This window comes from Strongylocentrotus purpuratus, unplaced genomic scaffold, assembly GCF_000002235.5.
Source record: "Strongylocentrotus purpuratus isolate Spur 01 unplaced genomic scaffold, Spur_5.0 spur5_scaffold_20, whole genome shotgun sequence".
NCBI classification, from domain to species: domain Eukaryota; kingdom Metazoa; phylum Echinodermata; class Echinoidea; order Camarodonta; family Strongylocentrotidae; genus Strongylocentrotus; species Strongylocentrotus purpuratus.
Window position 1 is genome coordinate 5,951,885 of NW_022145606.1, and position 14,312 is coordinate 5,966,196.

At 38.8% G+C, this 14,312-nt stretch overlaps 1 protein-coding gene across 1 annotated transcript; it reads left to right on the forward strand.

Annotated features, from left to right (window-relative positions):
- Positions 1-3,496: 3,496 nt before the first annotated feature.
- Positions 3,497-11,376, forward strand: LOC100892353 (zinc finger RNA-binding protein 2). The gene is made up of 4 exons (XM_030992661.1): positions 3,497-3,908; positions 5,419-5,521; positions 6,496-6,654; positions 10,085-11,376. The coding sequence occupies exons 2-4, from the start codon at positions 5,446-5,448 to the stop codon at positions 11,083-11,085; spliced, it is 1,236 nt and encodes a 411-aa protein (XP_030848521.1). The 5' UTR covers positions 3,497-3,908; positions 5,419-5,445; the 3' UTR covers positions 11,086-11,376.
- The last annotated feature ends 2,936 nt before the right edge of the window (positions 11,377-14,312 follow it).

The following is a 14,312-nucleotide window of genomic DNA, read 5'->3' on the forward strand; positions in this document are numbered from 1 at the left end:
ATAAAGAAGAGAACATCGTGATATTAATTTCGGGGATAAACTTACCGCGTTCATATTGATGTAACTTGTGTTCCAAACGTCACCGAATCCGTCCAAGTATCCAATGAAATAATCGTCTCTACACAACTCTCCCCTCTATCTCAATGATGTTACGCTATCAAGAAAGTGATAATCGAATTATGTCCTGAAGAAAAGTTTTCTTGAAACCAATGAAACTGCAGCTCGAATAAATTGAAAATGGTACGGCCACTTGCATGCCACTCGATGCAGTGTATGTAAGCAAACAGATAATTCTATAATTCGTTGTTCCAAATCTTTTCCCAAACTGAATCTCTATCAATGTCTCTCTCGTTTTCATCTCACCTTCCCATCTCCGTGTTTTCTTGCCCCTCCTCTCTCTCTTTCTCCTTCTCTCTCTCTCTATCTCTCTATATATCTACCTGTCTCTTTTCTTTCTCTCCCTCTCTCCCCCTCTCTCTCCCTCCCCCTATCTACCTCTCTCTATCTATACGCATCTCTTCCTTTCTCTTTTCCTTTCTCTCGCTAGTATAGTGTAAAGTCATTGCAGACAGATTGGTGCGCATGCGTGGCGAGAATAGGCGCTTGGTGAATCTGAAACATGATTGGTTAATGAATGTCAGAAGAGTGACGTCATGAATCTATAAAACCATGTTTCGAATACAGGCTAATGAGCTTGTGTCCTTTGAAAGCACGTTACAGTTCAGTTTCATTATTCTGTAATTGGAACACGAATAAAGCCAACTCGCATCAATTGAAACTAAATTATTTTCTTTTGTTGATTGATTACACCCAATGATCAATGTCTCTCTCATAACATATCATTTGCAATTTTCTCTTGAAAAAATGGGACTGTAAACAAATCCATTGGGATTGAAACAGGAGCTTATTAATTAAGGGGGGGGCGTTCATTTTCTTTTCCTCTGTTCTCCTTGTTTGTCTATTTATATATATGTGAATCAATTATTCTAGATGTCCTGGTTTTCATTTTTTAGTTCCTGTAGTGGGGCGGCAACGCGATTTAGTGCATTTGTTGATAAAAATGTACGTCTACCACGTTTGACACACAGGTAGGCCTCCCGGCCCCCCACTCCGAGAACGGACGGACCCCATGCGTGTTACCAAAATGTCCGATAAAGGGATACTTTTCGTGCGACAAAGTCCGGCCCGATAATTGTAACAAAAGGGGTGTATTAACTTTTCACCCGGAGATTTCTTTAAAAAGGGGGTATTTTTCTTTTTTTCTCTCGTCCCTTTGGACTCCTGATAAATTATTCCGAATTTAGGGGGGATATTGAGCATTTTTCTTGATTTAGGGGGGTCTCCAAGGCAGGAAAAGCCCGCGAAAAGCCCGCGAAAAGCCCGCGAAAGGGGGGTTCGGAAATGTTGGCAGTCCTCAGATAGGGGGTGCTTTCAAAAAGAGGGAACAATATTATGCGTACCCTAAATAACATTGAGTGGGGGGGGGGGGGTAGGCCTACATTGATATATCTAAGCAAAATGTGTTGTTGAGCCACCTCAAACTCCGCCCCGTATGCCCATTTTCAAAACGACCCTTCCAGTGTACATTTTCCTTTTATATGTTTCGTCCAAATGTGACCTAATGTTTAAAGCAAATTTAAGTTCATGAAATGATAATGATGAATCCATATTTATTTCCAGGCCTCAAAATTATGTGAATAAGGATTAGGTGCTCATTTTTTCCAATAAAGTCCCATGTTATGCTCAACGGATTGAACACATATTTTATTGTAGAGTTTGGGTAAAATAATGTTAATTATGCTCAGGGAAACATTATTTGGTTTAGGCGTATAACGCAAAGAAAAGGGTAAAATTCTATTTAAAAAAGAGAGAATACATTTCAAAGAGAAATATTGCTTAGAAGTATGCCATAGGGCAGGGGTTCTCAGACTTTTTCCTTGACAGTCCGGATGTTTATGAAAGCGAAAGGGTCCTGAACATTGGATGCCATTTGCGCGAAAATTTCTTGTTGGTCATTCGTATAGTTAAATGAAGTAGACAACTAACGTTACCATTGATTGCTGGAAAATCGGACACGGCTCGAACATTGCACAATTTGTAATCAGAATCAGACAATATACTCTTAATTTTTACATTAATGACACTTGTAAGTTGTGTACTAAAGCCCCCCCCCCCCCCCCCCCCCATTCAGTGTTCTTTAGGGTACGCATATGCGTGCTCCATCCTTTTGAAAACACCCCCTAAGTCCGGTGTGTAAAGTCAATTATGTGTATGTACGAGCCGGACTTTGGTGCGTGAAAAGTACCCCTTTATCGGACATTTTGGTAACACACATGCGGTCATTCCGACCCCGGAGTGAGGGGGGGGGGGGGGGGGGGGGGGGGGACTAAAGCCTTTATCTGATCTAAGGGGAATTGTAGCATTAACAAAAAAACAAAAACCACCCGGGCGGTCCGAATTGAAATCCCGCCCCCCCCCCCCCCACTCAGTGTTATTTAGGGTACGCGTATGCTCGTTCCCTCTTTTTAAAAGCACCCCCTATCTGAGGACTGCCAATATTTCCGAACCCTCCTTTCGCGGGCTTTTCGCAGACTTTTCCTGCCTTGGAGACCCCCCTAAATACGGAAAAATGCTCAATGTACCCCCCTAAATTCGGAATAATTTCTCAGGAATCCAAAGAGTTGAGAGATAAAAAGAAAAATACCCCCTTTTTAAAGAAATCTCCGGTTCAAAAGTCAAATACACCTCTTTTTTATAATTCTCGGGCCGGACTTTGTCACACGAAAAGTACCCCTTTACCGGACATTTTGTTAACACGCATGTGGTCATTCTGACCCCGGAGTGGGGGAGGGGGTGGGATTGAAATGCCCTGCGGTCCGGACTTTGAAAAGCCATGCCTTTGGGTGTTATCTTCCAACAGGACATCCCCAAATTACAATTTTGGGGGCACATTTTGGGGTTGCTATGGCCCACTGTCGGTGCGGCGGCAAAACACCATGCACCAAAGGCAAAGCCTGTCATTAGTTTGATGACAAACTATTAAACCTGAGTCTAATTTATATCCTCCATCCTTAGCTCCTCTACATTGGACTGCCCAGCATGAGAATTGTGATAGTTCTGCAAAATTCCTCTGATAATGACTGTCCAGTTGTATATTACAGATAATCGTCGAACTGCCTTCTTTGGAGCAGTTCAAGCAAGGTGGCTCCGACAATTTAGTTCCCTTTGAGGAACTGTACCGCATACAGCTGTATATAGCAACTCTATGCTTTTCCCTCATCTAGATGCTAAACAGGCGTTGATGAGTATTACCATAGAAGTAGAAGTACATAAATGCATGAAGAGTAAAATAATATATATAATATATAATACGCTGCGGCTGCATTTAGACTAGTCGACGGGGAATCCCCATAACGCAACGATCGATCTCATAGAATTTCCGTACAGCCTATACACGGTAAACTGAGCGGTGCACACATGCATGCACATAAACGCAATACATGCAATATTCAGTCGTGTAATAATGATCGAGGACGGAGGGTGAAGTTCGGATTGACTAGTATTGGTGTATTTACTGTACTTAGAGGGCCGAGCCAGGCGGAGTTTGCTGTTAAATATTGTAGTTGACATTTTCAATGTAGAGGAGACTATCTGAAGATATTCATACTGTCATCGCGATGAGCTTGACTTATTATTAAATTCGATCTGCATCTGCGCTGCGGCCTAACGAATCGCAATCCTGCCCTATCTACCCTGCATTAGAATCTTAGAGACAATACATTAGAGTGTACATCTACATGTAAAACGCGGTAGAGTGTATTCATATACTCCTTATACATTAGCTCATTGCAAGGATCGAGAGCTATCTAGAGTTCATTCGCATAGGTTTTCCACAGGCCAAGATTCGGGTAAGAAACCATATATGCTATGCATGTTAATTTTCAAAACCCTGTTGTGCAAATAATTACTTATTATTAGGTATATAATTCTGAAACATATATCTTTATATTTTGTTTTCAATTTTAGTGGGGGGGGGGGGGGGGGAAGGAACTCTTGCCCATATATAATTAGGTATTGGTCAAATTTCTAATTAAGAAAAGTATATATATATATAATAGTTGGAAAATATAATTAGGTATTGGTTATATGTCTTACTTTTCTTAATTAGATTATACTTAAATGTAAAGTAAGTAATTAGATAATAAATTATTATGTCTCCCTCTGATGGGATGAATGTATACAGTAATAATAATTGTCTAGATTAGAGATGAGCCCCGCCCCCCCCCCCCCCCCCCCCCACCCCCCTTATCCAAGAATAAACAGAACCCCATTAGTGTTACCAAAATGTCCGGTAAAGGGGTACTTTTCGTGCGACAAAGTCCGGCCCGAGAATTGTAAAAAAAGGGGTGTTTTAGCTTTTCACTCAGAGATTTCTTTAAAAAGGGGGTGTTTTTTTTTCTTCTCTCATGTCTTTGGACTCCTGAGAAATTATTTCGAATTTAGGGGGGTACATTGAGCATTTTTCATGATTTAGGGGGGTCTCCAAGGCAGGAAAAGCCCGCGAAAAGCCCGCGAAAGGGGGGTTCAGAAATGTTGGCAGTCCTCAGATAGGGGGTGCTTTCAAAAAGAGGGAACAAGCATATGCGTACCCTAAATAACACTGAGTGGGGGGGGGGGGGAATTAGCCATGGACTATGAATTAACCTCTGTTCATGATCTGGACTAAGTACAAGTGTATGTGTATGTATTCCTTTAGGTCCCATGCGCTACAATTCCTAAAAGATTGTTCTATTCCATGACTACGTGCCTCGTTTCCGTGTCTTTATATGGACCAACAAGTCTGTCGACATGTATTGAAGAAGAAGAAGAAGAAGACGTGTTTTTTGTCATTCTGACCATTAATTGTAATGGATCAATGGAATTTATTTCATTGCAAAGGAAACCAGCTGTTTTGATTCTACTTGTCTCTTTAAAACAACAATGAATGATATATTGATATATAACTGCTTTGTGGTGTGAGTATGCGGTGTAATTAATCAAATAGTTATAATCAGTTTACAATACTTTTAAAGTTTTGCAGGAACTTTAGAATGTCCCACTACAAAAATTGACCAGACGTTTGTAGGTTTATCAACACTTCACCAATGAATGAAGATATCTAAAGACTCGAGTTTCTTAGGGAACCCTAACTCTATACTAGCCCTATCCCTAAATCTGATCCTTGGTATTGGACATTGGGGGGGGGGTATGCTTAAGTTTGGCAATGTCATTTTAGAAGATGCTCCATGTTCTTATAATTTGACTTTTGTAAAGCAGGCTTAAACCCCATGTGCGTCAATTGAAGTGTGTCATGTGACAAGTTAATATTATTCATTTTGTCATTTGTTAGGTCTATAATTGACTCATCTTTTGTTTCAGATTTGTAAGCGGATCTGAACCTACATCATGGCATTATTTGGTAACCTTCAAAACAGTAGTAATAATGCACACTGGGTGACGTCACCAAATAATAGCAGAGAAAGTAAGTATTTCTGTTTCTCCCCTGAGTGTGTCTGATGGCCTCTTGCCCGCTTTCTCTCTCTTCTTTCAATCTTTTTCACTCTTAATTCTCTTGTCGATGGCCCTGGCGCTGTTGGAGTCCGTAAGTTCGCACAGAGTGGTAGATATTACGTCATAGTAGCTCTCTCTGACTCTCTCTGATTGGATGATTTTCACTGAATATTCAGCAAACAACGAAAATCATAAGAAATTCAGATCACTTGTTGAAAGGCCCTCAGCACAAGCGCCTCATATCTTGCTCGCTTCGCTCGCCAGAATTGTTGGACTCCAACAGCGCCAGGGCCATCGACAAGAGGCTATAATTCTATCTGCTTCCTCACTTCTCTCCTTGTCTTATCTTTCCCTCTCACTCTTTTGCTTTCTCCCCCCCCCCCCTCCTCTCTAAATCTCTATATTTCTTTCATCAGGTCACAGTATTTAATTGCATCTGCAGTCTGTTCTTCTCTCCTTGTTCATCTAAAGATTGTGAGTTCAAATCAAATGGAGGTGGTTGAGTGAAACCTGTGACGAGCATCAAGATGCCCTCCCTGATTCAAGACCCTGCCTAGGTTACAGTCGAAAACAATCCATGACATGGGCCTTGTTTTATGGGTGTGTAGTCTAAAGCAGTGTCACTTGGGTCAATTTGAGTTGTTCCCCTGTTCCCCGGCCCCTCCCACCCCCTTGAAATACCTATGCCTAGGTAACAGTCAAAAATCAATCTATGACATGGGCCTTCTTTTTATGGGTGTGTACTAAAACTGTGCCACTTGAGTTGTTCCCCTGTGTCCCCCCACCCCTCGAAATTGGTTAACAAAATCTATAAGCCTGGACTTGGTGGAAATCTAGGAGAGTTAAATGCTCCCTATGCACTCTCTGTAAATTATCAGGGTGTAATACCTCAGTCACTTCCAAGCATTTATGCCATTTCTATCTATTTATTTTACTTTTGATCAGATGCCCTTGATGGGAGCACGTCCCCTATCCGATCAGGTCCTCCGGGGTTTGACCCAGCAGTAGCTAGACCTTCAGGATCAGGATCATCAGCCGGTAGTGATGCCTCCTCACCTTCCCAGTTTGCATTCTTCAACACTACGAGCCATCAACCTCCTACAGGTAGAGCCATATATACGGACACAACTCATTCATTTTCTTCTTTATAAACTGTGCAAATCACCTACAAAATCATTTTTCTCACCTTCTTAGAATATATTTTTGATATTTTTTGCTTATTTTAAAAAGAAAGGTTTGGGGATATGTGACTATTGAAAAATCAGGGCCCCATCTTACACAGAGTTGATATCAACGCAACTACATGTATGTACATAAGAGATAGGAGACTGCAAACTTGCGATTGATTGGAGGACTTGCAATTGATCTGGATCAATCGCAAATCTTTGTCATACGGGGATAAAGTCATGTAGTGAACGAATTTGTGAGCTGATTGGCCCAGTCAGTTCAGGAACTTTCATGGAGTAAGTTTCAAGTTTCAAGTTTATTTGTCTTCCAGAAAACACATGTGACAAAATATAACAGAGTATAATCATAACAGTACAATGTAGAACAAAGGAAGACGAGGAGACCTTGGTTGAAGCACAGCTTGTTAAGTTATGGCCCCCTCATATGATGTGACAAAGATAACTTATTTATGAATACAACAACAAATATGGAATATATAAAACTATTTACAAAATACTCTCAGAGAACAACTACCCAACGTTGCATCTAATATGATCTAATATGGACAAACCCAAGCCGACACCAAGTCGAGACATCAATGAGTTATTGCTCTCTGAGTGCAGAGGTCAAGTAGGAATATATGGTATATGTAGTATGTACAGATGAGAAAGAAGAAGAAAAAAGAAAAGGGATAAAGGGGGTTATATGTCAAAGTCAAGAATTAACGAAAAAAAGATCAAGAGTAGAGTTAAATATGCTACAGTACACTAACAATAAAGCTTGATAACACATTCATGTGTCATCGACATACTTGTCAAGAAAATATGACTTAAGTCTACGTTTAAAAACTGAGATACTTGAAGCATTTGTTATGGTAGTATCAAGTGAATTCCAGAACCTGGGGCCAGTGGACATTAGTGTATTCAAAGTGAAGGTTGTCCTTGCATATGGTAAATGGAGAGCAGAAGCCTGTCTAGTATTATAGCTGTGAATTTGGTTATTTCTTCTAAAGATTTGAGCAAGGGCAGGAGGGAGGTCTCCAGAGTGAATGCTAAACATGAGCATTCCAAGTTGCATTGAATAGAGATCTTCTAGTTTTAGAATACTGTTTTCATAATAAAGTAGATTTGTATGTGCACGATAATTTGCTTTACAAATTATTCTAATAACCCGCTTCTGCACAACAAAAAGCCTGTGGATTTGAGTTTTGGATGATTTGCCCCATGCCAACATACCATAATTGATATATGGTAAAATAAGAGTAGAGTACAAAATGAACAATACCTCTTGAGGTATACATGATCTCAACTTATAAATAACACCAGTATTTTTTGACACCACTTTACTTAATTTGTCCACATGAGTTTTCCAATTCAGTTTCTCGTCTATGTATATTCCAAGAAATTTCGTTGAAGTTACTCTCTCAATTGGGTTATTATTGAATGCCACTTCGCCTGGCAAAATATTAACTGAATTACTGAACAGTATATAATTAGTTTTCTGAAGATTTAAGGATAACTTATTAGCATTAATCCACTTCATTACTTTTCGAAACTCTTCATTAACAGTTTTCAACAATGTTTGTGGACATCTATGAGAAAAAAATACACTTGAGTCATCAGCAAAAAATATGAATGATAATACACATGATGAGCGTTGAAAATCATTAATATACAAAATGAATAAAAGTGGTCCCAAAATGGATCCCTGGGGAACACCACATGTTACTTTTTGGGGACTAGAGTCAATTCCATTTAAGGACACATATTGCTTTCTATCAGTTAGATAACTTCTAAACCAATCCAAGGCGACTCCCCTGACACCATAATGACATAATTTACTTAAGAGAATTTCATGGTCTACAGTATCAAAGGCCTTGGAAAAGTCTAAAAATGTACCAATGGTGTGTAAGCGACTATCTAAGGCAGAAGCAAGTTTATCTATAAGGTGTAAGATTGCATGTGTTGTTGTATGCTTCTCCCGAAAACCAAACTGATAATTACTGAAGACACATGTTTTGTTTAAAAATGTTATAGTTCTTACATAAATAATTTTTTCCAGAATTTTTGAAAAACAGGTTAACAAAGAAATCGGACGATAATTTGTCAGTAATTGAGAGTCACCTTTTTTAAAAATTGGTACAACTTTTGCGATCTTCATGTTTATCGGTACAACTCCGCTTGACATAGACAAATTAAAAATATGAACTAGTGGTTGAAGGATACCGACAATAACTTGCTTAATAAGTTCGTTCCCAATATGATCATACCCAGGACTTTTCTTGTTCTTGAGGGCTCTAACAATACCAAGCAATTCTTCTTCATTTGTGGGCACCAGAAATAAACTTTGCATGTTAGGTTCTACTAAGTAATCATGAAAATCAGTTTGACTGTTAGGAATATTTTTTTTCAGATTCGGACCAATATTACAAAAATATTCATTAAACTTTTCCACTATAATATTTTTATCTTCAACCATTTGGTCATCTATATTCATTTGTATTATACTTGTTACTTTACATGCTTTTTGAAATACATTTCTTATCACCTTCCACATGCCCTTGATATTATTGTAAGTTGCTTTAAACTGTGCTAAATAGTATTGTTTTTTGGCTGCACGCAGCACAGAAGTCAGAGTATTTCTGTAAACGGAATATTTCCTTTTTAGAGCTACCGTCCCTGCTTTCTTATACTTATAAAACAGCTCATTTTTCTTATTTATTGATTTCAGCATAGCATTGGTGACCCACGGCATACGTGGAGTTCTTCTACGGTTGTTTTTACTCTTTACTACTGGAATATTAGCATCATACAACAATAAAAACCTATTCATGAAAATATCGAAGGCACTCTCATCACACTGATTCAAAAGAACATCACTCCAGTTTGTCGCCAATAACGCCTCTCTAAACTGATTGATATTTTCTGGGGTGTTTCTTCTAACATAAATGTTCTTATGGGTGACTACAAGTTTTTTTCCCAAAGGAATTACAGTATACACAGGAAAATGGTCAGACTAGTCCGACACAACAATAGTAGATAAGGGAAAAGGTTGTAAGTTACTAAAGATATTGTCAATTAGAGTAGCAGAGGATTCAGTTACTCTTGTTGGTTTTGTTATCAAGGGCAACAAAGAAAACGACAACATCAAATTCAGGAAATCATCAACATGAGCATCAACATTGTGCTGTAAAAGGTTTATATTATAATCTCCAACCAAAAATAAGGATTTACCGTTAAGTGACTGGCTTTCCAAAACTCTCTGCATTTCGTCCAAAAAAATGTTCAAAAAAAAAAAAAAAAAAAAAAGTAGACATTGAACTGTAGTTTTTTTTATTAACAAAAATGTTTTTGCCCTTATTTTGCAGGGGCAGGTGTGGCCATCAGCATAGAAGATCAGTTCTACTGCAAGGTGTGCAAAGTGACTCTGTCAGGATTGGAACCAGCGAAGCAGCACTACGCAGGGAAGCAACATCGGAAGGCTCTCTCGGCCCAAGACCCTGACCAGAACCCTGGAACAACCTTGTCCTTGGAGTGCAAGGTCTGTGTGAAGATGTTTACCGGACCAGCATCTGCACGGCAACACTATGCCAGCAGCAAGCATAAGACGGCGATGGAAGGTGCCGCATTCTTTGCTCAGAGCCAAGGTCAGGCTGGTACAGGAGCTTCAGGAGCCATGAAGCAGAGATCTCCTCCAGGATTAGGACCTGTGGCTAAGGAAGCTCCCAATGTTCAAACTTCTTCAAGAGCCGGCCAACACCCTTCATCCGAGGTGGTATCCAATGATGCTTCACCAGATGGGGTTTTGAGCCAGCACCAGCACCACAGGAGTTCACCAGGTGCACCGTCAAACCCAGGTGCACCGTCAACTCATGGTACGGCTGGAGGAGGTCTGCAACAGCCGATTAGAAATACTTCCCCTGAGGGCTTCACTGTGAAGATCAACCCTGGGAACCAACTGCTTAGGCAGCACATTGCAAAGGTATGCTCCTCCGTTCTACAGCGATACCTGATGCAGCTCATCCCAGACCTGACTGACCGTATCACCGACAAAGTGCTTGAAGAACTCTTAAAGACATCACCCGTAGATGATGTCTCAGGCAGAGAGACAGGAGCGATGGCACCACCAGGACAGAACGCCTCTGCAGAAGAACTGCTGCAGTCTGACAGTAGCCACTACCTTAGCACGACATCGCTGATTGAGTCATGTACCATGTCCCTTAATACTCTGGACGTTAGAGGAGGACATCCCAGGTCCGCTGCTACGTCCCTCAACACCTTGGACATGGTGGGAGCTGGAAAGTCCCCTGCAGCTTCTCCTACGCAGTATGAGGAGATATGGGAGAACCTCAGGGGCAAGAATAACTGATCATGTGATCCAGGACAGCGTCTCACAAAAAAGTACAAGTCCAACGACATCCCATTGAAATGCGTGTATTAAGTTTAACACGCGTTTCAATGGGATGTCAGTGAACTTGTACTTATCACAGTTTCGTGAGACGCTACGTACCCTTGGCAATACAACCCTGCATCTTGATGTTAAGAGATGAGGATTGTAAACCGCACCATTGGTGTAGTCTTGTCCTGTGACCCGGGGGGTGTTTCATAAAGCTGTTCGTAAAGTTATGCATGAATTTACGAAAGACTTGAATATGAAGTGCCAGATAGGATGCCCAAAGTTTTTCCTGATGTTTTCACAAAGTGTGACTATATTTCCTATAACCTAAATTAAATTATGGCAAAAAATATACTTTGTATTAAAAACGTTTGTTATAATAAGAATGTTAATCTACATCTGCACAGTTCAACTTTAGTTGATGCAGTTAAAAAACGATTGAGCATCCCATTTGGCTTTTCATTTATAAGTCATGCGTAACTTTACGAACAGCTTTATGAAACACCCCCCTCCCCCCCCCCCCCCTTGCATGTTCAGAGGATTGTAAACCGCACCATTGGTGACGTTTGTGTCCCGTGCCCGGTATTATAAAACATCTCTTCAATTTTATCCTACCTCCTTATACCAATCACAACTTTTTTGCTTTCTCCCTTAACTTTGCCTTTCTTTCTCACCATCCACCCAAAACAACAAATAGAAACACAACTGCAGGACTTCCAAGTGATTCGCTCTCACCTAAACAGAGAAAGAATCAATTCACAACAAAAGGGCATCTTTTTCATAATTTATTTGGACATGTACCAGAGGGTGGTAAACTCAAAGAAAGGAAAACAAAACTCATTATGTACATAGTACCAAATTACATTCAAGGTTAAAGGTCAATCAAGTGATAGGGCAATAGTAATTAGCACTAGGGCAATAGTAATTAGCACTAGGGCAATAGTAATTAGCACTATACATGTATTTAGTTTCATATTGAACCTAATGCCACAAACGGGTATGCTAGCTAAACCATTGCATACACTAACATTTCATATTGGATTAATATTTGATTTAGATGGACATGTAAGTCCCATTAAAGGTGAAATTGAATACATTTTACATTTGATTGCAACTTTCCTATGTAAGTGACCAATCGGGAGCCAGCTTTTATTTAGGCATGACGGAAATAATGATCCTAGGTGGCTTATCAAACCATGTGATTGGTTCAAACATGCATTCAAATGTTATTGTAATAACTTTGAATGCTTAAAAAATAATTGGGTTTAAAAATAGATGTAAATTTCAAGATATCCTAAACGTCAAAAAACACATTTTTCATGGTTTTGACAATTTCCTGGACACCATGGCACTGCTCATTGATTTTAAAACTGTATTATGTGAATGATATACAATAGAGTGTTCATTAACAAGAGTACATTAGCCTTATATAATATATTTCTGTATCATGCATTTAATTTCTTTTTACAGATTGGAATACTGATGCTTTATAGTTAGAGATTACAATCACTACAATTAGAGATTTTTAAAAAAAGATTGGGCATATTCAACTTGGTGGTTTTGTCGAACTTATTTCACATACAACTTTAACAAGTTTTTTTCTTATTCCAATTTCTTTTTAATAAAGGAATGGCCTCTAAAAAGCCTGTTCCCAATAACAAATTACAAGATCTCTTATAATCTCTACTGAGATCTTGGCATTTGATTGGCTGAGATTGCCTAGTTATTTATCACATGTTTTATGAAACCTAGCCCTGGTTCCTGCTAGTAATGGGATAAACGTAGCTAGGCACCCAGTCAAATATGCCCAATGATAAATTGATATTCTTAAAACCTTCATGCAACACAGATAAATGAAATACTCTTAAGTTAATTGCCAATATAGGAATGTCAAAGAATACACTGGACGGACAACTTATATAACACCATACTGCACATGTGGGCCTATTAAAGGTGATAGATTAATATAACACCATACAGCACATGTGGGTCTATTAAAGGTGATAGATTAATATAACACCATACAGCACATGTTATCATATTATTGTATATAGTACCGGAAGAAAAAGATCATGTGAATTCATTTTAATCATGAAATACTGTGCATTACAATGCTTGCCAGACAATCATCAATTTATAATGCTGCCATAAATCAATTTTATTCAGAAAGCTTAGCGGAATGTAGTAGCATGGGGGACGCGTCTGGAAAGGCAAAAGGCATAAAAGTTGGTGATATTTGATAATCTAAAGGTCTTTTTTTACACATCTCAATAAAGCCTAGATTACATTAATCCTTATCAAGATAATATGAGCTCCATAACCTAACAATTTGGTTTTAACTCTGCATGATAACAATGTGATTTTCAAATACATGCACAGTCAAACCTGTCTATAGTGACCATCTTTGTAGACAGGGTCCTTTAGTACATGTTTCAATGAGAAACCATTTTCAAGGGGAACATAACAAAATGTGGTCTTTGTAGACAGGTGGTCACTAAAGCAGGTTTGACTGTATTATGCACTTTGCCTTCTGGACGCGTCTCTCCGTGTCACTATATTCCGCTAAGCTAGCTTTATTTATAGTATGATGTACATACAGTTATCAACTTAACGATTCATACCCCCGTAAATTTGACGTGTTTTGTGTGTGTTTTTGTAACTCAAGACCGAAAGGTGAACTGGTTGAATTAGACCCGTTGTTGAATACATGTACATTTAGATGTTAGCTTGAATATGAGCCATTCTCAGTCAAGAAACATAAATTGGGACAAATCGCTTTTTCACTTGGGAAGGGTATGAATCATTTAGTTGTTTACATACATATAGTCAAGTATTACTGATTGTAAATCTATAATTTTATTAAACTATTTATACATTATAATTTGAGTGATCAATTACGTGCTTGAAATGTACTTCATGACAAAGTTGCAATTAAAAATTCAAGAGGAATTTTTAAATTCAATTTTATTTTTTGATTGTGTCAAGAAGACAATCGCAAAGGCTTCCAAGGAAAGAACTCTAAACAATTTCAATGACCTTTTATATTGATAGAAATCATGCTCAGATTATGTAATGTCTTGAATTGTTCACATATTTAAATAATTGCCTTACAAGGTTATTGCGATTGCAATTTCAAGGGTTCAGTGACACAAAGACGTAACTCCATATTTTGCCAAAATTAGTATTTGATATCTAAATGT